At 40.9% G+C, this 26405-nt stretch overlaps 1 protein-coding gene across 14 annotated transcripts in view; it reads right to left on the bottom strand.

The window, feature by feature from the left end:
- Positions 1-1669: 1669 nt before the first annotated feature.
- Positions 1670-26405, bottom strand: part of fnbp1b (formin binding protein 1b) — a 61080-nt gene continuing 36344 nt past the window's right edge. For 3 of the 14 annotated variants that reach the window (XM_067575053.1, XM_067575048.1, XM_067575052.1), the window contains exons 7-17: positions 22018-22146; positions 21335-21481; positions 19256-19447; positions 17320-17508; positions 12704-12718; positions 12366-12401; positions 9398-9507; positions 9122-9254; positions 8581-8702; positions 8269-8429; positions 4437-7103 (exon numbers count right to left, since the gene is read on the bottom strand). In XM_067575053.1, coding sequence (XP_067431154.1) covers positions 6925-7103; positions 8269-8429; positions 8581-8702; positions 9122-9254; positions 9398-9507; positions 12366-12401; positions 12704-12718; positions 17320-17508; positions 19256-19447; positions 21335-21481; positions 22018-22146 — 1413 coding nt within the window. In that variant the 3' untranslated portion in view covers positions 4437-6924. The other 11 variants (XM_067575049.1, XM_067575057.1, XM_067575056.1 and 8 more) reach the window with 11 other exon arrangements.

Raw genomic sequence — 26405 nt, 5'->3', positions numbered from 1 at the left:
ATCGGGTTCCAGGGAGCAAAGGCCAATTAGGCTGTTGGAAAGTGTGTTGGAGGAGGTGAGTGTTGCATCTGCTGCACAGCATGCGCCTGCATATTTCTGCAGGGCAACTGGGACTGATCACAGCTGCAGCTCAGTGGGCCAGAATCAATTGGCAATCTAGATCCGTCTGTGGGCCAGATCAATACATGTTACTGCTAATGGTGTCTGATGGTTAAATACCATCTAACAGAAGAGGGGTGAGAATAATGACAATGTGCATAAGAAAGTAACTTTTAAGAAGATCTTTATAGAATCTAAGATAAATTAAAATGCCTCAAGGGAGACTACAGTAAAGGCCAAAAGAATACAAATAGAGCTAAGAGCCTTTCTGAGGTGCAGTTTGCATAATTCAACAATCACCTCTGGCAGTTTTCTCATGTTAGTCCCTGAAAAATGCTGCCCTGTCACTGAAAAACAGTGCAATAAAAAAGAAAGAAAAACACTCCTTTGTATCCAAGTTACAAATTTTGCCACTTTTGGTGGAACATGACTGCTCTCTGGTGGCCATGAGAGAGAACTGCATCCAAAAAAATGTGTCATGTTCCCTCCCAAAACCACACATCCAGTTTACTATCGAAAAAAGAGATTTCCAAAAAATCCCTAAGCTGCATTTCATGGCCAACGGTTGTAGCTACTGAGAGTTTTTCGGTTCACACAGTCATATATAATCATGTTATCCCATTACAGAGTGACATGATTGATACATTGGGATTAAGTGATGTTATACAGTAGATATACACTAATGTTAATTTGATTTGTAATCTTTTCTGAGCAAAACTGGAGCTAGTGGACTGTTAATGACTACAAACAGGTTAAAAAAAAATAAGTTTACAGTAAGATGTTTCTCTTTTAGGTGAATCTCTTTGTGGCATTAAAATCAATGTTTTAATGGGATAGGTGTTTGTGGATTTATTATTATGACTGTAGATTACTGTAAATATAAGAGTTAGTCTTTTATTCATTTGAATGGTATTTGGATGTATTTATATAATCTGTCAATGATGTAATAAACCTCTTGTTTTGACCAGGTGTGTATGGTTTCAACAATACCCAAAACAATTAAGTCAATCACATAAAATTTACTCAACAATTTTTATAATTGTTTAATTTGATTATATTTGTTTCAGTCGATCAAAAATATTTTCTGGTTCCAGCCTCTCAAACTGAAAGATTTACTGCTTTTATGTGTTTTATATTATTCTAAATTTACTAACCTTGAATTTTGGACTGTTGGTCGAACAAAACAAACAAAAAAAATTACATACCTAAATTTGAGCTTTTACAACTTTTACATACATCTACATTTAATCGATTAATGAAAAATAACCGACAGATTTATTGATAATGAAAATAATCTTTAGTAGCAGCCTTACAGTTAACAACAGATTTGCTTAAGAAAGAGACACATAGAGTGGATACATGTAGGCTGGTTGAGTGTTGAGTAATCTTCGTTTAATTAAATCACAAAGCTTTAACCTCAAAACATCTATAAACATCTACAGTGTGTTCTCATTAACCCAGAATTAATTGTGGATAATTAAACCTGCTGTTGGTGGCGACTGATACTATGGGATTGTGGCTTTTGCCCGCAATTCCCTAAATGAGCAAGAAAGGACACATTACTAGCATATTTACTTTCCAGGCATATTTAATTGGCACAGTAAACACAATACAAAGTATTCAGTGCTCCAAAACACAAGCATGGGCTACCAAATGGAACACAAACGAAAAAGTGCAAAAACACACCATTTGGTAGACCTTACAAAGGAAAAGAAGTCTTACTTTGCAAAGCAGATAAAGTAATGGTAAGACTCTCAATAGTTAAAATAGATGTTTTCCTTTTTAAACTTTATTTATATATTCATATATATTCTCTCTAATTCCAACGCGCCATTTCCACTGTACAGGCAGGTTATTCTGGGGCATCGATTCGAAGGTTTGTGGTGGTCTCGTCGCAGAGCACTGCTGGCAGGCAGATGGCATCAAAGCGGTGATTTGTGCCTCATTAGATTTATCTCGTCATTTATCACTCAGAAACAATTCAACAAACAAAAGTGGCTTGTTTGACATCTTGACATATGAAGTGATGGGTGGCGAAAAGCAAATAATACTTTTAAGCTTGATTCTGTACCACAGCAGGGATTTGATCATTGCTTCCATCAAGTGTCCAAATGGTCATTACATCAATCGCTCATGATTTTCTGCATCAGATGAATATTCAACAATGGCTTCATCCAAAAAACAAAACAATGTCATTGTTACTCATATTTGCAGTTAAGGGATTTTAGTCCCGCTCAGGCAGAATAAGCTACAACATAGATTTCCAGCTTAAAGAAAAAAAAAAAATCTCAGTCATCATAAAATACAAAACAAAAATTGTTAAAATCACATATGTGCCGTTGAGCAGAGGGGGAATCAGTGGGAACACTGTAATTCCTAACGTCTGACAGTTTCATGATTAAAAAAAAAAAAAAAATATGAAATTTTCCCCTAAACTTTTCAGACAATCACATCTTAATCCTTTCACCTCGCCACAGCTAACATCAGCATCATTCTCTCAGTGAACAGAACAGAAACCCGGTTAAGGCCCGAAAACAGGTGATTCTGCATCTCGTCACATTTCAGTCAGAAAGTCACAGGAAAATGAGAATCACAGTATATTTTCATATACAGTAGACAGTGGTTGTACCATCCTGACAACTTCGGGTTTGTAACTAATATCCTCATAGGTTTTATTTTTGGGTAAACTGTTGCTTGGATCAAGCAGAAGACATTTTTGTGTTTCCACGAGGTGATAAACTGTGAACTAACAACAACTTGCGTTAGACACTCTGATCGACACATACAATATTTTTACATACATACTGTACTGTGTACTTACAGTATAACAAATGCACAAGACATCCATGACCTACCTATGCATAAGATCGTTCAAAAAGACAACATTTCGGGTCCCTATCGTCCTTTTCTGACAGTTTTGATATTCAACTGGGGAATACTGGGAGGAGGAGATCACTCGCTCACTGTTAAAAACAGAGAAACATGCTTTCTGAGCTGACAACGGAAAAGAGATATAACATAAAAAAAATGAACCACAGGCACCGAACCCAAATAGTGGCATTCAGGTTAATTCAAACAGTACGACCAGGCAATGAGGGTTAACTGAACAGAAAGGCTGGAGGCAGGGGGCGTAAGCTGACGCAGCGAACACCCCCGCCACCTCCGGGCTGCCAGCAGAGGGGCGAGGAGGAAGACAGGGCAAGCATGCAGCACACCACAACGCTGAGAGGCCGCCGCCCCGAGCTGTTGCAAAGGAGGGCTCAAAGCAGCCAAGGGGGTTAGCCTGCGCCGCCTGAGGAGGGAAGGGCTGTGGAGGTGAGGGGGGAGGAGGGGGAGAGGAGGTGTGGTCAGAGAGAGGAGCAGACACCAGTGACAAGACATGTGGATGAGGGTGATGGCGAAATACCCATCATTCATCTCTCTTTCCGTCCAGTCGGTTGTGGATATGGATTGACGTTGGCGTGGAGAAAAACGGGACGTTGCAACACACAGAGACTTTCAAATAACACACGCAGGCATTCAGCTCAAACATAAACCGGAAGCACATGTACAGATAGATGATTAGCACCTTCGTTTCTTCTTGTTTGGTGAAACCTGCAAACATGGGAGCTGATTTTGGTGAGAGGGGTGAACGTGAGGTTTTCAGAGCCCCACGTGTAGGCGGACGATTCCTTCTGGAGTCAATGAGTGAGTGAGGAGACGCATACACAACCTTAGATGAAGGTGTTTGATAAGGAGAAGGAGGAGGAGGAGCGGGGGGGGTCCTCCAGCTCGTCATTTGTCCCTGGGCTCCTGCTGGTCTCCGTCCTGTCTCTGACCACACCCTCTGCCATGTGTGTGTGTGTCTGTGTGTGTGTGTGTGTGTGTGTGTGTAATAGGGCAAAGGTAAGGAAAAGGAGAAGTGGCAGAGCGAGGAAGCCAACAGCCACGTTCATGACCGCGCCGCGGTGGTAAAAAGCGGAGTTAGTTACATTAAGAAGCAAAGCTCTGCTGAAAAACAACAAAGAAGCAAATTGTATACCGTGGTTGTTACTGCTGTATGGGTGTTAAGAATGGAAAGGTTATGGGCGCTAAAAATTTAGATGGATTTCTCTTAGCGTTGCTTCACACCGCCGGGCTCTGCAGAGGAAGCGCAACACTGCCGATAAGTTGTTGTTTTTTTGTTTTTTGTTTTTTTTTTTTCTAACGGTTTGGAAATTGAGATGCTTTTAGATTCAGGTCGTCTTTCACTTTCTCTCTCTCTGACTCTGTGAGCGTTATGAGGAACATGGTGGTTTTCTCCGAGGCTGCTTGCCCTGCCATTCCTCAGCCAGCCTCACACTTTTAGGAATCTGCAATTCAAAAAGGGAAAAAAAAAACAAACAAACAAACAAACAAAAAAATGACAAAAAGAAAAGTTAGATAGCTCTAAAGGAAAAAATATCGACCCAGCAACCCAAATATTCAGATATGGAGAGGAGAAAGAAAGAAGTCATTGCATAGAACTGCTGTAAAAACGACAGCATGAGTGTAATCTGCACATAATGTATGTGTGACCCAAAGATGTAACTTTAACCTTATAAGCTTATCCCACTTTAGTTTTCATCTGGCATCAGTGCATAGTTTAGTTTATTTGTAAGGGACAAACACAGAGAACATTGATAGTTGCAGAAACAGTTTCCGATGTACTGCACGCATGTAGCCGAAGCTAATTTCCTAGCTAACACCAGTCCCTCGATGGGTATTGATAGTTCAAGCAATCGTTAAAATTACATGTTACAGTTTAAACATGTGCATGTTAGAGTGCAGCCACTTTACTTCCCGTCCCAACATGCTGAAATCCAGTAATGACACAGATAAATGTCCCACAAATGCTGCAGCATGCACCACATTTCCATTGCACCTCCATAAGAATTACTGGAGGCATGAAATGTGTATTTACAGCGCTGACACAAAAAAAAAAGAAAGAAAGAAAGAAATCCAGCACAGCAAGAACCACATGCTGTGCCGGTAACAAGCCATCAAAGCTGATTAAAAATCGTGAAAGGAGGTTTAACAAAGGCTTGTTTCACGAGTTATGAAAGAGAAGATTTTTTGAGTCAACGCCAGTCTCGAAAAGAAGCAAAGAATGTCTCATTGTAGCACTGAAGTGAAATGACAAAAGAGGACACACACACACACACACACACACACACACACCATGCTTTTACTTCAAATGCACTGTTCACAGACGCGTGCAAAGAAACCAGAAAGCTTTAACGTCATGAGTAGCTCCATATCGCAGCCCAGTCTCACCATATAGCTTAGTACAGCTAATTCTCAGTCCTTTATTCCTTTACAATCTGGCCTGGAAAAAAGGACCAGAACAGCTCAACACTATCGTTATCAAAAAGGTGGATTAAAAAAAGAAACAAAAAACAGCTTAAGCTGACTATTACAGACTAATTGGATCAGTCGTTTTTATAAAATTAACCCTAACAGGGAACAATAATTACTCTCACAACTTCTTCATGTTGTAACAGCACTATGATTAATCTACAGCATGCAATAGTTGAGGGAGGGGGGGGCACAATTTTTATTTTATTTTTTTTTTTTTATTATAGCCTACAAAAATATCTTTTCATGTGTTCATATTTTACAGCAGATTTAAATTACATTTTGCATGATTGCACATCTAGCATGCTATGCTATTAAGTACAACAAGTGACCAAAACACAAAAACTTGCGTGATGATTCGACTATCACTTGATGTTTGTTGTCACTTCAGACGGTGCGTACATTCACTCAGCTGATTTATCACCATACTGCCTCGAGTATTCGACCGAGGTTGTGGTTCACACTCGTGATTAAAAGCGTGTTTATGTGAGTGGAATATGGCGTTTTAAAGTCCCCCTCCGTTAAAAAAAAACCTGTCTTGTTCCTTCACTTGGATGTTTGAGCGTCACTGTACAGAGTTTGACACTAGAAGGCTTTTTTCACATCCATCTGTTAAAAGTGGAAACTTTCTCTCTGTGCTCACTGAAAATCTGAGTTTAAGGCGTGTAACTATGAGCACGATGTGTTACATCACAGTTTGGAGCCAATCGGGGTCCAGTATTCAGCTTACACAAGTGTGACGTGCAAAATTGAAGCCTCTAGTGCACATACACTGAGAACGGACTTTTCAGTAAAGTAGGAGTATTTAAAAATTTGAATTATTGAACTTTTTTTTTGTGGGAAAACCATATTAGACACGTATGATTATTCAAAGTAGAATATTTTATATACACTTTCAACATGTCTGAAGGGGATCTTTAAATCTTAACAATAAATATTTTAAGAATAGTCAAATACTGAGTGTCAGAAATGTGCATGTGATCATTGTCAGTGTGTGCTGAGCTTCAAGCTGTGGGTGTCGTGTTATATTTTTGTATCACCACTAGGTGGCACTGCAGTGAATAGGAGGTGAGGAACTGCAAGCTTCTTTCCACACATGAACACACTTCTTGTACACAACATCCGTCTGGCTCGTCTCACATCTCTAAACATTATCATATGTTTTGTTCAGAGCTCAGCGACCGTGCAGAGTGACCTCACGCTATCTTCCACAACTGTCCTAACTGTCATGAGGCACAATGGACAAATACTGTATGAGTGGTCCTTTCCACTGGGAGAGACAGGAAGTGTATGTGTGTGTGTGTGTGGGCCAGGCGAGGGGGGAGGGGAGGGGGGGATTGTATTCCAGTTGTATTCTCTTATCTGAGCTACCAGTGACAAGCTTCAATCTCCATAACTTCCCCCACTTGTTTAGCAGGTGAATGGAAACTTGCTGACTCACAGTAACAAAAAAACACACACTTTGCTGAGTTAAATGTATGTCATAGCACCTTTGGCATTTGTTTCCAAAAAGACCTCGACGTAGGATGTGGGGACGTATCCCTCCTCGTCCTCGTTCCTGCGCACTCGTGTCCAGCCGTCTCCTTTGTCTTCTTCTATGACATACAACAGCTCCCCCTCTGCCACCGAGATAGTACCTTCATTATGACCTGTGAGACGGATAAAAGAAAGCATGAAGCAACGATAGAGGTGGATCTAACCTCAACTAACTTTATGTAAATTAGAGCTTTACTTCTCTGGAAATGTGCAAATCAGATTTCCTGTTTTGTGGCAGCAGAATGCAGTCATAACATCGCAAGTCAAAATCATGATGCTGCACAGAAAACTTCATATAAAAACAGTGTCAGGCAAAACTATTACATGCTCACAGTCGCTACTTTATGATGCTTCTTCATTTAATCTGCTCATTAATGAAAAACACATATTATTTATGATTATTGTCTGCTGGTGGTGGGTAGAAAGCCTTCTAACATACTAAATATTAGATGAATACTTTAGGCAATACTATATTGTGATTTTTAAAAAATATTATTACAGTAGACACGTTTTGTCTGTACTTCTTTTTCTTTCATTCTGACTTTGTAATGCTCAGAAGCTTTAATGATGTAGGCCAGGAATCTGGGCCGTCCCTGGTACTGATTTAATACGCTGTCTATAATTATTACTTGATTTACATTATTTTAATTCTTGACTATTAGGATCATACTAATTCCTGGACCAGCAAAAGTAAAAACCTTTCATTCTTGCCATTCTTAATAAAACAGTTGAGACTGATTGGTAATTTATAAATTTCATGTACTTATCTTCTCATAGAGAGGAAGGATTTCCACTCAGAGAACGGATACATTTCTTCTGGAGACTTCAACACTTATATATCTTTCCAAAGAGGGTCACCAGCGTTTATCATCCCTCAGATCGATCAGGGCTCTTTTCCAACTTTTGATTTTAGCTTTGAGTATTTGCCAGATTTGTGTGCTGGAGAAATGACTGCATTTCTATCCGCCCTCCTCCTCCACACATTTCCTCGGAAAGGTCACACTCCTACTCCTCCTCATTGAGAGAAATCATTCATCCACCCACCCCACACCCATAAAAGTAACATCTCTTTTCAACCTGTTTCTGGAAATAACTTTAACAGCAGCTGCTGACCAATAGAGGGCATATGTGCAGCACCCTACCAACCAACAAGCTAAATTCAGAACCAGCAGGGTTCATACTTTGAAATATCTAGAATTAGCGGAAATCGTTGAGTGCGTCTTCAAGTTCTATCGGGTTTTAACTGTCTTGTTTCCACCAGTTGTGGTTGTGGTTTACCTTCAAAGGGGTACAAGGCTTTGCAGGTGCCGATGGTGGGCAGGGTCTCCTCGTCGTCAAATTCGTCGTCGAACTCTGGCGTGGTGGAGGTGGTGTTGGGGATGGGTGTGGCTTTGACCTGAGTCTCTGAATTCTGCTCCTCTGTGTAGCTGCCATCCGGGCTGCTCAAGGGCCAACACACACACAGTAAATATACTGTGAAAACATACATAGTTTTCTTCCGAAAAAATGAGATGTGCAACTACAAAGTAGCGGGTTTCACAGGATCGGGATGTTTTGGTTTGACTGAGAGACTGTCAGAGTATACCATACCTCTCTCTGTCCTGCGCACAGTTGGTGCTCACTGTTGTGTTGTTCTGGGTCTCATAGATTCCACTTCTCCGGTGTGTATCGCTCTTGGATGGCATCCTCTCCTCCACCTCTGCTAACCAGCCCTGAAACAAACGCACTCATTATGAATGTTTTGGCTGCAGCTTGTCTGTTTTGTTTTTTTTTTCTACATGACTACATGATGACTTGAAATGTATTTCAAGCACTGTGGAATTCTTGTAATCTTTGAATCCGATGGCCTTTGCATCTGGCAACATCTCTGCATCGCACTCCACTTTGTTAGCCATTTATTTACAGGGTTAAACCGGGGCATTGTTCTGGAACTCCTCTCTCCCGCCGGCCTCTCCAGCTGCATCACATCTTCTCCTAATATGGATGAACGACCGGCTTCTTTGGAACCATCCCAGCTGGAGACGAGTGTTTGAACTTCTCATCGTTTACTGTCTCAAATAAACCAAACAAGATAGCCTCGCCAAAACTAACACTTTGCAGAAATGAGAGCCGAGACCAGCATCGAGCTTACCTCGAATTTCTGCATCTCAAACTGGAGTTTCTCGATGTTCTGCCCTATTTCTGATAGGCGGGGGTCTACGCTGGCTGGGTCTCCCATTTGAGGGTTCTTCACGTACACGTCTTTCATCTTAGTTAGGGCGTCCCTGAGAGAGGAAAATATGAATGTCAGTTCAAGTCTTTGATGCATATTGAAGATGTAAACACAAATATTGCTTGCTATAAACAAAACAGAAAAGCCCCTTAATGCTTAACCCTGAACTTTATCAAAGAACGGTACTACAGATACCTCTGGTCCATCTCTTTTTGAATGTCTTTACTCAGTTCATCTATCTTGCCCTGCAGCTTCTTCCTCCTCTGTTCTGGTGGCAGGTGGCTGAAGTCTTCTGGTCCGGAGCCCTGAGAGAACAAAAGGGTGGAAGAGAGAGAAGGAAAAGGAAACAAAAATGGGAAAGAGATGGACAGAAATTGTAAGATTAAAAAAAAGGAACTTAATAACTCATTATTTGTTGTGTTGCTGGGGGTGTTTTCTAGTTAGGTGCAGTATCTCCGCTTGCTGTAAACCCTGTGAACCATGATTCAGGGATAAATGGATAACATATTAACAGATTGTTTCTAACTACATAATTCACCTGAAGGAGATACTGCAGCCGCTCTCTAACACACACTCTTTGATAGGTGGGATGTTTGTCTGTGTATAGACTGGAGGCCTTTCACCTATTCAGTCTCCACGCCTAATCTAGTGCTGTCATCGGGAATGTAATAAACTATTAGCTACACCCTATTATTGTTCATATAGTGTTTCAGTGTGAGCTGGCTAATGGGTCTGAAGCTGTTTGACTGTGTTCTTAAAAAGGGAGTAGTGTGAGTGAGAGTTCTTTTGGCTGGCCACTGATCATATTTCCTGATGAGAAGGTTTCCAGTATGTAACACTGAACTGATGAGTCATATTATTCAGCAGTCTCTCAAACTTTTTCTGAGGCTTGCTATACATAGTGTGATTAGTATGGAGGCCCAAAGAGGTCAAATTATTAAATAATCATATCATAAATGAACCAATATATTTTGAATTTCATGAATTATTCAAACGCAACTCATTATTATGTATGTGATGTATTTCATCACTTATTTTCCTAAATATCATTAAGGTTTATATACATTAGCTTTTCAAAGGTCTGTCTTTTATTTCATAATAGCTTTTTACATAATAACACCTTTATTTCATGCGACTTTTTTATTTCATGATGTCACTTTTCATGACAGTAAAGTTGTCAACAGTCACCAATGCATAAATAAACCAACCAACTAGCTGCTGCAGTAAATAAACAAAGTACACAGACACAGTATCTGATCTTTCCTTTGACTTCCGGTAAGTTAACAATGCTACACATGCTACCTAACTAGCTGGATTAGTTTATGAACTTGGATTTATTATACAGCATCAAAGTGAAGAGACGATGTTACATCAGCAGCATTGTGATTCTACAGATATTCTTCTGAGAAAATCAAACAACTCTGAAGAGCAAAAACACACAGTCTTTGTCTGTAATTGCCCCCAGCTAACAGAAGCTAGCAAGTTAGCTAGCAGTTGATAAGCCTGCTGGGAGACTAAGGGCAGGTGATTGTCTAAAAAGAAAGGGCATGGCGAATGAAGACAACTCCACTGTCATGGAAAGTGACATAAAATAAAAAGTGACATGAAATTAAGGTGTCATTGAGGGGCGCCCCCGTGGCTTACAAACCACAACATCCCCCATTCAAATATTACCACACACAGGCCTAAAAAATCCCAAAATAAATACATTTAAGGAGAATCACTGGTGAAATAAATATTTCCATAATTTTTATATATAATTTAAACATTTTCAAAAATCTCTAATTTAATAAAATGACCTCCAATAAAACTACTATTATTACTACTTTTATTATTATATTCTTATGAAAATAAGAGTGATGAAATAACATTTCTTAATGAGTTGAGTTTTAATAATTTATCAAATTATTTAATAATTTACTGGTTTGAATTTGTACTTTTCTCTTTGTTCATATGATTTTTTTAATCATAATGTCTTATTCATGTATTTAATATTGAACCATATGGGCCTCCATACATTAGATCTGTCATTGAGTTTTGAGTGGGAAAAAAAAAAAAAAAGTTGTGTTAGTCCTCTCAATTAAGAAAAACAACTCGTTGCGTGGACTGGATAGGTCAAGGCCTGCGTTTGGATCTCATTGAGATGGATCACAGCGGCACCACAGGATATAACTGCGGGAGCTACAGACTTGAGGTCAGGATTCACTGCACATGAGCCAGGCCAAACACAGCAGCTAGGTTTCCATGGCGACCTTACCCTTTCTCCCTGTACCAGCACGCAACACTTACCGGGCATGCAACATAACAAAAATCTGTCAATCGTCATGCAGAGACATGCTTTTTTTCTCAGTGACAAGTTACAGTACATTAGTGATGTATTAGTGTTTGCATTCTCTATGTAACCCAATGACTCATCAAAACACAATAATCTAGGTCAGATTTAATTTACTGTCATTCTACATGATCAAATCAAAGACCAAACTAAAACTATGGGCAGACATGAAGTATTTTTTGTTGTTTACACCACAACCAATTTAGGATGGACAATAATTTACAGGTCCTGTATGTAGAGAATATTGATATTACACAAATCATGATATAGCCTAATTTTAATTAAAAAGTTAGTTTAAAGGAGTAGTTTGACATTTTGGGATGTGTGCTTATTTGCTTTTTTTCTGAGAGACACTCTCATGTCTCATGTCTATACACTAAACACAATGCCAGAGCCAGCAAGCGGTTAGCTTAGCTTAGCAGCTAACTAGCTAAGTTAGCTAAACCAAGCTAACTGTTTGCAAGCTGTAGCTTCATATTTAGCATACAGACACAAGAGGGGTATCAATCTTCTTATCTAAGTCTCAACAAAAAAGTGAATAAGTGTATTTCCCAAAAGGTTGAACTATTCCTAAAGTATCTTGTCCTGAGAAAATATTAAGTAACAGTTGATATTCTGGTCTTTTGATTGTGGTTCTTATATATTATTTTAACAAAACAGCATTCCATAAATGTAATGTAATGTAATCAGCATGCAGTGTAAGGACGTGTGTGAGCAACTACTACATAAGATCAGATTAGTATTTGTTACAAGGACGTACGATTTGTCGAGACCAGGACTACCAGACAGACTAAGAGACGGACAGATAAAACATAGAGTAAATCTGATCACCTCAATGAGATTCCGGACGTGAGAATTGAGTGTGATCTGCACCACAGAGACCACACACACACAGTTTGGGGGAGAGACATGACGTGAGCACAACCACAACATAAAAACAAATGACAAAATAACATACAAATGAGACAAAGACATGAGTCTGGGGTCCATTATTGTGTCACAGCAAAAACAAATTAATAACTTAGATTAAAAAAAAAAAAAAAAAAAAGTAAGGAGCACAACAAAAAAAACGGCGTACAGAACGTTATTAACAATGTGTTACTGGGAGGACGTGACATGCGTGCTATGGTCATGCCGCTACAGTCGTGCGGTTATACGGTCATGCTTACCAGCTTGAGAGAAAGCTTCATGGGGGGAAGAGGAGAGAAAAATGGCGAGGAGCAGGAGAGAGAAAGAGACAACAGACAAAAGTCAGCATTCTGAGAATATAAAAGCCATTGTTCATTTTCTGTTAAACAAACACTGCTTACATGTATTTTTATGATATTGCGTTGCTAAACTTCACCAATTCATGAAAAGAGGGTATAACAGCTTAAAAAGCTGAAGCGTTAAGATTTAAATGCTCTTATAAAAGTGTTTTCAGTAATAATTTCAGCTGTAAAGCCTCCCCGCTCTTTTCTAACGTGGTGAAGTCTAACATTTCTAATATGATGGATTAATGAAAAATGAGAAATAAGTTGGCAAAAAAAAAGGGCCAACCTACTGCACAAGCATGAAGTAAAGGATGAGGAAAAACTTAAGGGAAGACAGATGTAAAATTAAATGTAGAGGGAGAAGTAGAGGGAATAATGACTGCAACTGGAATGAATGTACCCCTTTACTTCTTGATACCTCTCTGCTGCCATTACAATGACAAGTATGTGACAGCAGAGGGCGCCAAAAGCACATAATCACAACAACAGCAGATCCAAACGTTGTCATGGAGGCAGATACTGCGCACACACACACACACACAAGCTGAGAGAGACACTTTGCTCAGGTTGAAAACTCGAACTATCAAAACCGGAAGTGAACAGTATTTTCACTATGAAAACACATTCAAGGTCTATAAACACACTTTAAATGAAAGTGGCTGAATGAAGGTAGAAAACAAAGAGTAATCATGAATTAAAAAAGCGAGTACAGTAGAGAGAACAAAATAAAATGGTTGTGGTGGGAGTGTGTGTTTTTTTAACAAGTTTATTCTGGTGATTTGTGCAGTGATTCCTGAGAGGACATGGTTATGTTTTTTTTTTTTAATACAAAGCACAGCGGAGTAAAGAGCAGGTTAACAACCATTAGCTGGTAGAGCCGGAGCAGATGACCTGTAATCCTGTTAGAGGCTCACAGGCTGGTGCACTGAGGAGCTCTACTCAACTTTAGTCCACTAATCAAGTCATCCACCTGGAATCGGCCTGTTACGGGCCTCACTATGACGCCTTATGATCCTCCCCCTCCCTCGCATCCCCACCGCTACATTATTCTCACATTTCCTACATGTGTGAAACTTCACTTTCAGAGCACGAAAGATGTTTTATTTATACTTACACACTGGATAAAAGGCCTTGTTTCTCTTTCTAGTGTGTCATATGTGGATTATATAATGAGACTAGGTAGAAGAGAAACATTTTAATTAAAGTTTTGCCAAAAAAAACCCAACAAATCTGGTCCACAGATCTACCTAAAACCCTTTCCAACCACTCAAGACAGACACAGATATACAAGTATATTATGGTCCTTACAAACAGATAACTGCAGTATGGTATGCCAGCACAATTAAAGCCCTGGAGGGGTGAATTCTGGATATTGATAGGCTGTATCCAGATCCAAAGTGTGACCAACACCTCGCCGAACGTTACATCCACCTCAGAGTGAGATTTAAATAGCGAAGAGGGGGTGATTGCTGGGTGGGATGAATGTCATCCTCTCGCCCATAATTTCTCCACATCCTCAGGTGCTTGTGACACTTTGTGAATTGACCCCCTTGGAGATGCTCGGCGGGGGAAGCTCCGAAAACAGCTGCGGGACACGGCGGGGGGGGGGGCGACAAGAAACCTGAAGCTGATACATGTGATGTGGGATGAAGTCATCATCTTCTCCGATTCATTCGTCTCGTTACTACGTGTGTCACAGCCATGTGATCAATACTGAGCCGGACACAGACACTAGCCTCCTTTGTGAGGAAATGTTTGCCTCGTTAATTGTGACAAACAGTCTCCCTCGTATAGACCGAATGTGTCAGACGACAAATTATCGACGAGGCTACTGTCTGTGTTGTACATGGTTTTTACTAAACACACACACAAACACGTCCGCAAATAATGTTCAGTATTCATTCAGGCTTTCTTCCAGGCACCTGCACTCACTTCACGTCCTTCACACACACACTTACAACATATTGCCTGGCTTCGAAAGCATATGTGGGTCGGCCCAGAGTCCTCTTCATAAGCTCTTTGTGACAAATGAGCGAGTGCGGGGATTGCTGCTGTGATGGTCGTCAGAGAGAATACAGCTTTGTCAATTAGAAAAGCACTAACATCTTAAAGGTGCTGTGTGTAGAATTTAGTGGCGTCTAGCGGAACGGACTAAGCAGAAATGGAGTATATGTTTTCATTATTGTATAATAAGAATTGTGTTTTTGTTGCCTTAGAATGAGCCCTTTATATCTACATAGGGAGTGGGCCCTCTTCCATGGAGCCCTGAGTCATGTTACGGTAGCCCACGACGGACAAACCAAACACCGGCTCTAGTTTCACGGCCACCGTAGCTTCCTACACACTGCACCTTTAAGCTCTTATACTGTACACTGTCTTAATTCGACTTCAACACTCTCTCTTTTCCATCCCACATTACACACATACACGCGCACATACTCTGCACAGCGACTGTGGATGGATTAGACAGCTAATGTGCACTACACAAAGGCTCTCCTGCAGGGGTAGACATCCCTCCACTGTGCAGAGAGAGACAACTCCCCACCTCCGCTGGCAGAACTACCCTAATCCCTAATGTGACTCTATGTTTTCCTTGCAGGAGGTAGGAGAGGAATACGATTGTATTTTCTTGGTTTTAGCTGCAGCTGGGACAGAATCTCATAGAATATTTCTGACTCTAGCTTTTGTTCAATCTTAATAAATATGCTTTCTTCTTAAAATTAGCAAAAGGTATCGGTTTTAAAGTCCTGTTTTGTTAACTTGGCTTGACAAGATGGATGCAGGCTTTGTTTGTAAGAGCTGAGGAATTGCTATTCCAGCAGCTGTTCAGAGGCATTAGCTCAAACTATCTGTGCCAGTGAGGCAGTGAGGCTAGTGTCCCTAAAGGACTAGTTGTTATTTCCTGGATAAACCATGAACCTCTTGTTGTCAGTTTAACAAATGTATGTAGATTTATTCCACAAAGAAAAGCAATTATATTGTAAACTGTACTATAAATCAAACCAACATCTATATACATGAAACAAACAGAAACAGGTTGCTGTCAGACATGGAAAGCAGTACAAATTAAATAAATGTGTTGTCATGAGATATGGAAAGGAGTCTTTGATTCTCTAAAGGCTTTCCTGCTCTATTTATGATTTATAATAGAAACAAAACCCCTCGTGACCTCCAAACCTTCATACAACCTTCTCTTGTGGCATAAAATGTTGCAGAAAGGTCAAACTTCTATCTTTTAATCTGTGCATAGTTTTAACACAATGCGTTTGATTTAACTCTGTCTATTTTCTTTTTTTTTTATCGCTCTTCTCATGAGCTGTTTCAGCACTTCCGCTTTCAGAAACGTGCGCTTCCTGTTCCATACTTCCTTTTTTTTTTTTCTGCCGACCTTCGATCATTTCCTCTATGATATGCTCGCGTACTGCACTGTTGCGCCGTATTGTTCTTTCGCCTTTTCAGACGTCATGTCAGCACCAATTCATATGAATGTTTTCACTTTGATTAACCGCTGCCCTTTCAAAAAAAATGAATGTAAACAAAAAACTATATTTGTTGGGGTTGGCCGGAAGGAACGCGTGAGTTGCCACCCATTCCTGAGGTCAAGGAGAGCTGGAGGTTGAAGTGCGTTTACAGGAAGGAGTGCTTTGACCTGCCCCGGCCCAGCCACTCCATTACAACACAAGCTGGACTTTAGAACGGGAACTGTTGATGACACCCATCAGGAGCTTGGGGTGGTGCTGATAAAAACCACCCTCCAGGAAGCCTTCTAAAATTACTGAACTGGTCATCTTGCTCCACACAAGAGTGACTCAGTCAGCCTGCTGCAATATCCACAACCCATCACTTGATACTGTGAGAGTTAACCCACTTCTTTATATTCTTCTCCTTATATCATGTGCAAAAAAAAAAAACCAAAACAAAACAAAACAAATCTGCCTCCAGCAAAGACTGCAGTGAAGTGCGCAGGGAGCGACTGCAGTCTCCATGCTACTGCCGAGTCTGCTCAAGCGTCTTGCTAAATTTCTGTCGGAGGGAGGGAAGGACGGTGAGAAGGATTTGTCGTTATGAGCAGTTAATATGAAGAATGAAGGGACGAGATGGAGAGACTGCTGGTGAGTCAGACGGGTATCATGGATTCACAGTTATGCGCTACGGAAGCATGCTAGAGAAGCATAAAGCCTGAAGCGCTGTATGAGTGAGGGTGGGAGGCCTGTTGTGCTGCTGCTATTTTGTAAAAATAGTATTCATATATGTGCTATTTTTAAATTGTGGCCATATTATCTACATAGAGATTAATTCAGTTATTAGTAGTAAATGTAATGTTCAATCAGCAGCTATATGATGACAACATGTAGGTGTTATTACCTTAAAAACACTGTGTAAACACTTCTATCTTGATATTGCCTCACTCATACAGTGTAACAGGTACAGAGCTTGGATACAGGTGTAGAGACACACACACACACACACACACGCACACACACGCACACACATACGCATGCACGAAGCTTGCTGGACACACACGCACTTACCCCTCGCCTCAGGCTCCGGAGGCAGTGCATTTTGGGTTTGGAGGTCATGAAGTCGTTGAGGCGGTGAGAGAGGGGCTCCTTGTGTTGCTTGGGAGACTGAGGGTCGTTGGGAACAGCAGAGGGTGAGGGCGGGGATGAGGCTGGGGGGGCAGGTGGGGGCTGGTGGGGGGACGTTAACAGGGACATAAGCTACCAGTAAGAGAGGGAGCCGTGACGAGAGGAGGAGGAGGAGGAGGAGGAGGAGGAGGAGGAGGAGGTAAAAACATGGAAGAAGAAGAAGAAGAAGAAGGGGGCGAGAATCCAACGAGAAAAAAAAGACAGGAGGAAAAGGAGGAGGGAACACAAAACGAAATAAATAAGCCTCCTACAAATATTAAAAAATAAACACACAACAAAAAAACCCAAACGGAACATAAAGGACAACCGAAGGAATGTCACACCTAGCTTATCAGTTGTTATGTTGTGGGAAAAAAAAAAAAAGTTAAAACACATAAAAACAGTTAAAAATAAAGAAGAAAACCAGAGTGAGAAGGAAGCATAAAATGTGTTAAAGCAAGCGGCTGCAACAAAGCAAACAGCAAAGAGTTTCAGTCAAAGCGCATGCAGGTTTTCCAGTTTAGAAATCCTTTTTTTTTTTTTTTAACTTCCCGACCTCGTCGCATGCCAGCCAGGACGAGAGAAAATTCACCACATCCCCAAGGATAAGAGCAGCGGAATTTGAGGCCGTCATCATCATCAGAGAGAAATGTAATTGCTTATCGCTGTCCTAAAACATCCCGACTGCATAATTCATCAACCGGTAGTTTAGGAGTGAGAGAATGAAGCGGTGATGAGCTTTAAGATACCACACAGTGCGCATGCATGGGCGAGTGATTCAGAAACCCTTCGTTCAAATACAAAGAGACTGAAAAAACTTTTGACGCAGGATTCACTAAAATAAAAATAAAAAAAAAAACTCTGAAAGGTCTTGAGCTGGTTTTGTGAGGCAATACTGATGCTTTTATACTGAAATAGAAGAGTAATGTTCTATTTTTGTATGTGTTTCTGTTATTCTTGCATGCATATGTGAGTGTACAGTGTAAATACCTCCTCTCTGTATGGCTGTCTGTGTTCCCAAACACTTACAGATATAGAAAAGTAATCCTTAGTACATCACAGATAAAAGGAAACTGTTCCAAATAAGTTTGCCTCATTTTTTTTTGTTTAAGGAGTAAATCAAAAAGTACACTGAGGTTTCTCATCAAGCATTGCACATACTTTCTTCCAGTCTTTCTCCCACACACCCACACACCCACACCCATAAAGCTCACTCATGCTCTGATCTAATTCGTTACCAACAGTGCCACCAGCCCATAAGACAGTCAGAGATCAGTTTTTTTTTGCTGAGCAGGAAACTGAAGGAGGCGACTCAAAAGGCTGATCACCAGTCAATGGAAAAAAAAAAAATGACGAAGGGAGACTTGTTATTTCAGATCCGACAGCGAGTTAATATCTGCCAGTTGAGTCCATCCACAAAAATGAAGGCAGAAATGCATTAGTGTGTGTTACAGAGGGGGAGGCTCCAAATTGGCGAGGGTGATTGCCGGGGAGGAGGACAACAGGTGGCAAATGATAACAACAGAAATTGCAATACTAACAGTGAACTAGCAAAAGATTTCTTGAGCTTAACAGCGGTCAACAAAAGTCAAAGCGTCTACACAAATAAAGCTAAATCAAATATAAAAACCACAATTAACAGTGTGACAAATACTACAAATGTAACATTGAACACATGTTTTTTCTACACCCTAACCCCCCACAAAAAAAAAAATCTTCCCAGAGCGCAAGGTGACCTCCAAAGTGAGGAAACTCTCGCCAAATGACCTAAAACCAGTGAGGCTTTGTTGCACGTCGGAGTGAAACGAGTCTCTGTGTTAAGTGTGCATTCATGTGTTACCTTGTTCTTGTTCTTAATGAAAGGCCACAGTTTGCCCTTGCTCTTTCCAGCAGGCTTCTCTTTGCCCTCTCTGGAGTTGGACAGGCTGGTTTCGGACGCCGTTCTCTTCATGGCCTGGCCGTAGTCCTCAAACTCCACATCTCCCGGGGGCTCGAACCCAGACTTGTAAGACTCCACCACTTGCTTTGAGTCCTAGTGGGGGCGAGGGGGAAAGAGGTTGCAGCAATCAGTGTCAGCCTTATCCTTGATACATTATAATTCATTTTTATTTATTCAAGTATCAGCAGAAGAATCATAAAATGTTAGGCAATTAGGGCTGCAACTAACTTGATTGATCTACCGGTTATTTTGTTGATTGACTGATTATTTGTGTGGTTCTTAAAATGTCAGTAAATTGTGAAAAATGTTCATCTGAGAGCTAAAATGTCTTGTTTTGTCTGACCAACGATCCAAAAACCCAAAGATAATCATTTTATAATTATAGATGAGTATGAAAACCAGAAAATATTCACATTTGGGAAGCTGGAACCAGTGAATTGTTGCCATTTATTCTAAAAAAAACCCCACCAAAATGTTGAAACTATTATACAATTATCAAAATTGTTGCGGGTATATTTTCTGTTGATTGACTAATCATTAGAGCTCTAAAACTTTAAGGGGGATCTCCGCATGCCTCCTGTTTGTTGAGATTATCCTGCTAATCAGCAGGTCTGGAGATAAGACGCAACACAATGGTGGCCTGATGACTCTCTTGTTTATAGACGTTTCTCTGATAACGGTTGACGAGCGTGTCGTGAAAGGACAGGTCGTTATTTGGTTTGTGAGAGCCGCAGCAGAGGAAAGGAAAAAGACCTAAATCTGTCAGGCAGGAGTTATGACAGAAACAATGAGGTCAAGTTATAGCCGGGCTCGTCAGACACAGGAAGCAGCGCGTTAATCAAGTACAGTGTGCCTATCTTAGCTGATAAGGGAAGAGGGTCTGGTTTGGAGTTAGAAACGGGGGGTCATAAGATCTGCTTTTGTTCACTGTATACATGAGAGAAGAGAAAGAGACAGAGAGAGGAAGAGAGACAGAGAGAGAGAGAGACGGGGGGGAAAAAAAAAAAAACATGTGACATGTTATTCTCCGCTGTTGTTTACTGCAGCATCCAGTCACAGGCTGGAGTCATCTTCCTGGAGCTAGGCCATGCACACACAGCTAGACATACACACACACACACACACACACATGCTATGCAATCCCTGGGGTTGTTTTTTCGGTCACGCGGCAGGCAGCCAGCGTGTGACATCTCAATATATCACACCGCTCGTTTTCTCTTTTACATATACAAATAATAAACAATAACGAGCCGTGGGATAAAACTTAAGCCTTAGTGCAGATCAGCTGTATAGCCTGATAATACGAAGGCTTCACACAACAGGAAGCACGGTAGTTCACTTCCTTTTGTTTCCAGAACAGGTGCAGGTATTAAATTTAATGGACTGCAGTGATGCTTCCTCTGCAACCACACCTGACAGTGAATACTCAGCAAAGCTCTTAAGAAAGTGTGTGTGTGTGTGTGTGTGTGTATCAAGAGTGGACTGTTCTTTGGAAGCGGGCCGACGCAGCCTATAAGTAATGCATAGCTCTCCAGTCGTCTCCTCCTCGGTTTAAACCGTTTCCCTCTGATTTTTCCAGCATCGTCTCAGGATGAAACTCAAGCTGGAAATCATTCGTCAGTCTCAGCATGGAGGGGAATTATGCTTTGTATTTTTAAGTGACACAAAGCCCTGAAGGCTGCTCGGGGGGAGGCTGATTTTCTTACTGTAAAAGGGAAGTCAGCACATAAACTGACTCATTTTGTTCAGCTGTTCTCTCAGTAACAACGCCGTCCCTCCCACAGCTCTTTGCTGTTCACAGGTGAGCTGTTTTTATTTTTAACAAGTCGGCCAAAGAGTACCCGCGCACGCTGGCACGCTTGTTGCTGAAGTGAGATCCCAGTCTGTAGCGTGTGGGCTGCGACCGACCACACCGGCTGAGTGAGTAATACGTCCCATATGGTCTCATGAGTGCACGTATATGTAAATCTGTATACTCACGGTCTTGGGTTCGATGGACTCGGCGGCTTTCGTCATGCCGTCTAAACATTTCCCCACGATGGGCAGCACTTGGCGGTCCACGTCTGCGAACGTCTTCATGCACAGTCCTATCCTCTCGATTCTTCTCTCCTCCATGTCTTGAAGTTTCTACATGAAAACAGATACGTTTGTTCTTAAATACAAGCTTTATTGTGTTATAGAATGAGGGTTAAGTGAGTTGTTCTTGCACTGAAAATGAGTATGAGTCATCAAGTCCTGCCTGGAAGAGTTGAACATCAAAGATCTGACAAAACATCTTTCTTGTTTGTATATGATTTCTGGATCACAAACCCCAACAATCTGTCTGAATGTAACGCACGACGACATAACTTCTACTAAATAGCTTGTACAAAATAACCGCAGTCTTAATAATGATGGCTTTTTACCCTCAGTGTTTCCCACATGTTGAGAATTTATTTTTAGTAGTCAACCCAGAGGGAAGTGGGGGGTGGTGGGTTGCAAATGGCATTAAATTCACTAGCTCACTAATGACTGCACATGAATGCACTGTTGTGACTGGCTTTTCAGTCAGTTGGTACTTCCAGCTGCATTTGCACACCGAATTCTGAAAGAAGAAATAATAAACACACAAATAAAATGTCTGCAACAACAAAAAAAAAGCTGAAATATATTATTTTATTTACCTGGAATATGTTGGGGATAATTGTATAGTAATGGTCATTCTGCTCCTGGTTGAACTTTTGCAGGTAGGAGGAGTATTCGCCCTTACTGTCAGCAGCCATCTGGTGCCTCATCTGAGCTTGCTGTCGTGCCTGGAGAAAAAAAAAACCACACACACACACAAACATGAACATCATAGACACGCTCTGCTCACTAAACCTCAGTGTCCCTGGATTAACACATAAACGAATGGGTTACATACACACACACACATACGCACACACACGCACACACAGCCATAAGCATAAACTCATTTGTGCATAAACTCATGCATGCACGTGTACGCACATAGACATAGAGCTCGTGGACGCACGGTCACAGGTGCAAATCCAAGTCAGGCAGCAGCAGCAGCCGTCGGCGTTAAGACTATATGTGGGCCAGGACAAACAAGTAGAAAGGGAGACGACAGCCTGCATTGGCTGCAGAACGGAGGGATTTGGATTTGCCCTCCCAGTCTGGCCTATCTCTACTGTCGATAATGTTGATTATTTTAAGGTAGTTCAGTGACAGAGAGAGAGAGAGAGAAGGCAGGCAGGCAGGCAGAAACGCAGCAGGAGCAGCCTATTACAGACCCACAGCAAGCAGATGGAGATGAGATTATCTCAGCTAGACAGCATGTGGGGTGTGCGTGTGTGTGTGTGTGTGTGTTCGTGTAGCTAAGTACTCGTATCTGTTTCCTCTTTCCGTTACATCTGAGGCCCGTCCACGCACAAACGCTGGTTTCATTGGGTCTATAACAAAGAGTCGCCTTATGAACCCGTGACTGCAGTCAGCATTTTGGTCCACTGAATGCAAATGGGCAGAAAAAAAAAAAAAAAAACTGCAGCCAAATAACTGTGTGGGGCAGTAGAGGGAACATAACCCTGCATAGGTAATAGTCCTGAGGGAAGAATTTGAAGGACTTCATCCAGTTTTCACCCACACACACCAGTCGGAGGCACTCTCTCTCTCTCACAGACATATGGGTAAGTAATAGATGACATAATAGAAGGAAAAGGAGGACATCAGAGAGGAGACAGCCGGCAGACACAAAGGTACGTTATTGCCAGCACGGGAGGGATGACAGACAATACTTCGGTGGAAAACGATAGTCACGGCCTCCAGAAAAGGAATGTGAAATCCAGAGGAGAGCTAAAAAGCACATGTGAAAGTCCACCTGTTTCGTTCTACGTGCGGCCTGTGAGCATGCGTTCATGGACATGCGCGCTACGCCGGTGTAGATAGGTGCATGCAAAATGTGCTAAGAGAGGATGAGGGTACACAACATCACCATGGTAACCTGGCGGATAACGAAACCTCTTAGCGAGCTGCTGTACCTGTAGCCACATTGCATCCTGTTGTCAGTTTGAGGAAATAAGCTTGTGTTGCCAGTATGTATCTATATTTTTATCTATCTATCTACAAACACAAATGAAAGCTACTGCCTCACACGACATATCGAGCATTTCTTCCATTTTTTTTTCTTTCTTACATCACACACATATAAGCCTCGAGTGTTCAGCAGACGACAGTGAGGCAAGCCACTGTACAAAGAGCAGATCACAGTCAGACAGGACAGGGCGTGTTAACAGTGGCCTGGTCGAGACTCTACATGAGTGTGTGCGTGTGTGTGTGGAGACACGAGTCGAGACAGTGTGTGTGTGTGTGTTCCCACAGATACGTATAACAGACTCTCTGTCCGCTGGACCTACCTTGTGGGAACTTCGCTTCAAGGCATGGCATAAAATAAATATACAAACACACACACACACACACACAAAAAGGATTGTTAGCTGTTTCCAGCTTAACAAGAAGTTGCCATAGATGCACTTCCTGGACCTCCATGTGTGTCATCACTCAGATGGGGAAGTACCACGGTAAACAAACACACAATCAAACACTAAAATACTGGCACTGCAAACTGCTCTGACACAACTGGTAAGGGCAGGGCATGAGTGGAAATGAGGGCATTTTTTAAAAACTTTATGACCGGGGATCTCCACCTTAGGGAAGTCAGTGAGTGTCTGGGAGAGCTGTGGGGGGGGGGGGTTCCTCAGAAAACTCTAACAAGCTTTGTGGATATCTGGGCTGTGAATCCAAACCCCAAATTGAGGGATTTTTTTGCCAGAGGAGGAGAGGGAAAAGTTAGAGGTTTGCTGAAACTGCTCAGAAAAAAACCACAAGACCTCAGCTCGACAAACAGTCGCTCTTCATATTACAGAGAAAAGCAACTCCTGGAAGTACCCTTGTCAACATACAGTACATCATCGTTTCTTTCTTTTGTCTTGTATCTGACAAGTAACTTTGTTCAGAGAGTTAAATGGTTTAATTTCAAATCTTAAAGCGGCCTGTGAAGTAGTTCTGTAGCTGCAGAATATTAATGACCGCAGACACGAGTACACACAGAACAACGCCTACAAACATGTATAAACTCATTGTGTCTTCCCTTTTTTCCTCCCATCATGCCTCTGTTCTGTCCGTCCCAGACCTCCTCGCACCCCGAAGGCTTTAACTATGATTAACATCCCGACACAAACAAGGCTGAGTTTGTGACATGTCATCCCTTCTGGTGATAAATACTCAAAGGCCCTCTAAATGATGAAAGGAATATGTCTCTACAGAGAATAAAACACACATAGAGATACTTTTTTTTTTGAGTGGCTTAGTTTTATGACCTAAGAATCAACTGAGCACTCTTTTAATAAATGTCAGTTAACTTTGCAAATGTCATGATAGATATTAGTGTCTTTATACTCCTGAGCTTAAGAGCACAGAGCATGTGTCAAAACCACAGACAGACACACAAAACTGGCAATATAACGAAATCAAACACACACATTCTCTCTGTTTTTTCATACATCAGTGTTTCCTCTGTAATTTTAGTAACAGCTGTTGTGCTTTAGGGCAATAATTCTAGTTTTTGTCCCATATTTGTTTCTGTTTGAGTCTAAAGTTATGTTTAAAGTTATGGATCTAGTGTTAAAAATGTTTTGAATCACTATATAATCACAACTTCTTGATTTCTCTTGTAGCGTTGGTGATATTCTTGTTGTGGTGGTACGCCACTGCTAAATGAATACAGAGGAAACACTGTGCATCCGCATATTTGCATTTTATTTTCGAGAATCTAAACGTAGTTGATAGAATCATCGTCACAGACAAGAGAAATCACCTTCCGCATCGACTGGACTTCAGGCTTTTTTATTCTATTTTCTTTATTTCTGAACAAAGGAAATGTGAGTAGGTGAAAAAGAGAGCTGAGGTCAGTCCAACAGAAACAAATAAATGAGGACGCTATATATTTTTGCGGTGATCTATAAATACATTGGAAATGCTGATAAGGATACATATTCATTGGGAATATGAACCTTCATGTTTTACACAGCATCTTACTGTACGTGTGGTCCACTTCAGGAACATAGAAAGACTCATGTGTGCGTTTTAACTGTGTACTAAGTTACTGTTTTATATTTTTTTTAATCTAGCTCTTATTTAACAAGGTTTTCCAAAAACAGCAGCATAAAACAGGCATCACAAAATCACATAAAAACAATCACATCTGACACAACAAAACAGTATATGAGAAATGTGAGAAAGATCAAAATCTGACTATTTCAAACATTCCTCATGAATCATTTTTAATGTGATGGTTGAATGCCTGATATGAAGTTTCCAGATGATGTTTATCTTGTAAATATGTTGAATTTAAGGACCGTAAGGATGGTTTTGTTTGTTTCAGCCCATTAACTACATTTCTCCTATAGCCCACATTGCTGCTTAATGTTTGCTGATGCATGATAAAAGATTTTAGATGTATTTCATACCTTCGTCTCACTATTATCATCCATTTAACTACACCTGTAAAATCCCCTTGATAATATGTAGATAATCCCTCACAGTTAATGTTTAAGTTTTCAAGAATACATTTGTGGTTGGTCTGAGATTAAGGTATCGAAATGCTTCACCAGATATTCTGTCATAAAATCGAACCGAAACAAAAAAAAAGAAAATATGGACATTGTAAAAAGGATCATGTAAATGAGGTAATTTCTTGCATTAATGAAGTAGCTTAAAAAAGGCATCAAATTTCAAATGTAAGAGGATCCTTAAAGCACCACCAGGGATTAAACTGAAATTAAACTTGAGTAGCATGAACTGAAACTAAAAGTTAATAGAAAATGCTCATTAAACATGTAAAGAATACACAGTATGATATATGGAGTGGCCGGGGGTATTTTTGGGGCATCTGTCACATCAATAAACTGTAAACTTTACACAAACAGTGAAACTTATTAAATAAGAGCAAAAAAAAAAAAAAAGACACAGCATTGTTTCATTTCCATAAACTGAATTCTGTGTAATGCATGGGGGC

The sequence above is a fragment of the Thunnus thynnus genome, chromosome 19, assembly GCF_963924715.1.
Source record: "Thunnus thynnus chromosome 19, fThuThy2.1, whole genome shotgun sequence".
Taxonomy (NCBI): Eukaryota; Metazoa; Chordata; class Actinopteri; order Scombriformes; family Scombridae; genus Thunnus; species Thunnus thynnus.
Note: the sequence above shows the minus strand (reverse complement) of the source record. Positions and strands in the feature narration are given on the sequence as shown.